Source organism: Myotis brandtii, unplaced genomic scaffold (assembly GCF_000412655.1).
Source record: "Myotis brandtii unplaced genomic scaffold, ASM41265v1 scaffold166, whole genome shotgun sequence".
Lineage (NCBI taxonomy): Eukaryota > Metazoa > Chordata > Mammalia > Chiroptera > Vespertilionidae > Myotis > Myotis brandtii.
In genome coordinates, this window is record NW_005356087.1 from 815,010 (window position 1) to 818,724 (window position 3,715).

General features: G+C 41.5%; 1 protein-coding gene across 4 annotated transcripts in view; it reads right to left on the minus strand.

Moving 5' to 3' along the window:
• PROSER1 (proline and serine rich 1) overlaps positions 1-3,715 on the minus strand; it is an 83,780-nt gene that overhangs the window by 21,072 nt on the left and 58,993 nt on the right. For all 4 annotated transcript variants that reach the window (XM_005862730.2, XM_014536834.1, XM_014536835.1 and 1 more), the window contains one exon: positions 1,015-1,059. In XM_005862730.2, coding sequence (XP_005862792.1) covers positions 1,015-1,059 — 45 coding nt within the window. The remainder of the gene's footprint in view (positions 1-1,014; positions 1,060-3,715) is intronic.

Genomic DNA, 3,715 nt, shown 5'->3' on the forward strand with positions numbered 1-3,715 from the left:
TGCCTGGCTGCCGGCCGCCATCTTGGCTGACAGTTAATTTGCATATACTCACTGATTAGCCAATGAAAAGGGTAGCAGTCGTACGCTAATTACCATGTTTCTCTTTTATTAGTGTAGATATACACACACATATATATATAACTACTAGAGGCCCGGTGCACGAAATTCCTGCACCGGGAGGGTGGGGGGACCTCAGCACAACCCGCGCCCTCTCACAGTCTGGGACACCTCGCTCCTCACTGCCCCTTGCAGAAGAGGCGGGAGAGGCTCCCACCGCCACCACTGCACTCACCAGCCGTGAGCCCGGCTTCTGGTTGAGCGGCACTCCCCCTTTTGGGAGCGCATTGACTACCAGGGGGCTGCTCCTGCATTGAGCATCTGCCCCCTGGTGGTCAATGAGCATCATAGCGTCCGGATGTTCCACCATTTGGTCAATTTCCATATTAGGGTTTTAATTTATAGAATGCCGGGTGGGTATTAAACTTATTGGGAGGATCTCTAGAAATTTATATAAATGTCTAAGCACTCTTTTGTATACTTGAAATTTAATATTAAATGTCAACTGTAATTAAAAAAGTAAAAAAAAAACCTTTTTTTTAAATTAAAAGAATTAAATTAAAGTAGTATCTGACATGTTTTTCTCAAAAGGGTTTTTATCACATCTATATGTTTATATTCAGAAAGAAATGAGGTTTCTACTATAATGTACTGTAAAGCATATGTAGATATAATCCACCTAGCAGTTAGATTACATTGAAAACGTTGCAAATACAATATAAAGGCATATGGTTAATTTTAAATTCAGTTAGTATGTGCATTTCATGCCGTATATATAAAATGTACCACATTAAGTCTCTTTTATCAAGTACTGATCAGTTAAATTCTTTAACCAGGAACTTTCCCTAAAGCATAAAGATTCCAAATACACTCAATTCTAATTGTTATCTGTGAATAACAACTGAGTAGACAATCAAGACAGAAATCAGTTATATCTGAATCAAATTTGGTACTTACTTTGATTTTGTGTGGGTTTTGACTGATTGGAAAGGTCTTCATTTTCTATATAAAGATTAATAAGAAGTTAATTTCAAGTTTTAGTCAAATTATTTAATACCATAATAATAATCAACGACTGGAGCCAAATAAAGAAAAACCCAGGATATGTATGTATACTATGTTAGGAAAAATCACTTATGCCAAGAGGGGTGGGAGGAGGACATAAGTAAGAATCGTAGTAGTAACTATATATAGAATGATAGGATCATGAATAATTGATCCTATACCACCCGCCACATTTCTCCTTCACTTGTAAGGTTTTGAATAAACATTGTCATATTATAGATATACTAGAGGCCCGGTGCCCGGATTCGTGCACCAGTGGGGTCCCTAGGCCTGGCCTGCGGGATCGGGCTGAAACCAGCTCTTCTGCATCCCCCGAGGGGTCCCAGATTGCGAGAGGATGCAGGCCAGGCCGAGGGACCCCACCGGTGCACAATCGGGGCCAGGGAGGGACACGGGAGGTTGGCCAGCCAGGGAAGGACTGCGAGAGGGCTCCAGAGCGTGTCTGGCCCATCTTGCTCAGTCCTGATCAGCCAGACCTCAGCAGCAAGCTAACCTACCGGTCGGAGCGTCTGCCCCTGGTGATTAGTGCAGGTCATAGCAACTGGTCGACCGGTCGACTGCGCCCTGGTGGTCAATGCATGTCATAGCAAGCAGTTGAGCAGCCTTAGCTTATCATAAGCATTTTACGCCTTGATTGGTTGAACGGCTGACTGGCCGACAGGACACTTAGCATATTAGGCTGTTATTATGTAGGATTTAAGAACACTTTTTGGAAAGATGATTGCCTACATATACCATCCAGAAGAAAGTGTAGCCTGTATATGGAATGCAGAGAGGAACAACTGTCACTGGCTAAGCTAACAGACAGTCACTTCTGGGCACCACTCCCTACAACAGTGGAATGACTCAGAAGTGGGAGGCAGATGTTGCGTGCAGAATCCACTGCCATCTGAGGAACCAATTTTGCAAGCCATGTGGCTCATCCAAGCAAACAGAAAGAAAGTGGCCCTGCCCACTTGCACTCAGTTATGAAAAAGGCTCTATGCTAGGAGCTGTCAAGGAAAACTACCCTAGTTTGGACTGAGTTGAAGCCCATGAGACTGATAACCTAAACCACACTCCTTTGCATCCACCATGGGAAACGTCCTAACCAAACCATTGGTCAAAGATACAACAGAAAAAAAATTACCTCTCATTGCTAGACAATAACTGTCCAAGAAACCAATAATTCGATATGCGTAAGGTCCAAAGGGAACACACAAGCCCTGACATGGTCAGCCAAAAAAGAACATATCTTGTTTAAGGAACTTAATACAAATAAACAACTAGGATAGATGGTGTCTATCAATTGGAGATGCAATAAAAGAATGAAAAAGAACTTTAAAAACCTATAATACAAATTAAGAATACATATAAACTATAAGATATAAGCAGAGAAAGTAAATACTTTTAGATATAAAACTGTGACTTCAAATTACTAACTACAAAGAATGGTGAAGATTAGAAATAATATTACCAACAGCTAAATACTTACATAAAAATAAGAAAAAAAAATCGCACTGAAAATGGCAATACTACAAAAAACAGGTATCATACATGGATAAGTGACTTAGAAGACAAATACAGTACAAAATAAGCGTATCAGAGAAAAAAGAACAGGTGAAAAACCAATAACTAAAGGGACAATTAAAACAAAGTTTCCTAAACTTTAAAGACTTGGAGTTTTCCTATCCAAAGGGATTACAGAGTTATAGGAAGAATTATAAGATACACACCTAGACCTCTTGGTGAAATATCTGAACTCCAAGATTAAAGGCATTTCTGAACTCTAAAAATAAGGAAACTTTTATTTGTAAGATTTCAGAAAGAAACTAAGGTTCTGATAAAGAAAAGAAAATGAACTGGAATTGGTTTCTCACCTATAGCACTATATGTGCCCTTTTTGAGGAAAGCACTTGAGACATTTTCTATTAAAAGAAAATTAGAATGAACATATCAGGAAAGGAAATCAAAGAACAGAAGAAACAGTAAGAAGCCATAAATTCAGAGGCACAGAAGTAAAAATGCATAGAATTCCAACAAAAGATAAATGGATAAAAAAGATGGAATATGAAGTCAAATAGTGGAGTGTAAAACAGCTTTTTTTTTTAGTTTTTGTATACTGACAACCATGAAGAATATGAAGGTGATCACTACCAATGAAAGATAAAATTTTAAAGATAAAAAACTGTTATCTACACATATATTAGTAAAACCCTAACCCTAATACGCAAATAGACCGAACGGCAGAACAACAGAACAGCCAAACAATCGGTTGCTATGACGTGCGTTGACCACCATGGGGTGTGCGCGGAACATGGCGGGTGTTGGCAGCAGGAGTCAGAGTGCAGAACATGGAGGGCATCGGCCATGGTGGGATGGTGGAACAGGTGACCAGGGGCGCCAGACCAAGGCTGGGTGCCAGTCGCTGTCATTGGGGCGAGCCTCTGGTGGTTACTGAAAATTCTTTGCTCCCACACACCGTGGTCGCGCTGGGAGCTCGCACCTCCTGCCGGCACCGGCACCGGTCCCACTCGCACTCGCAGCCGGCGCCAGAGCCAATGCTCACACCCGCTTCCCATGCCCGGCGCCAGCCCCAATCGCTTGGTGCCGT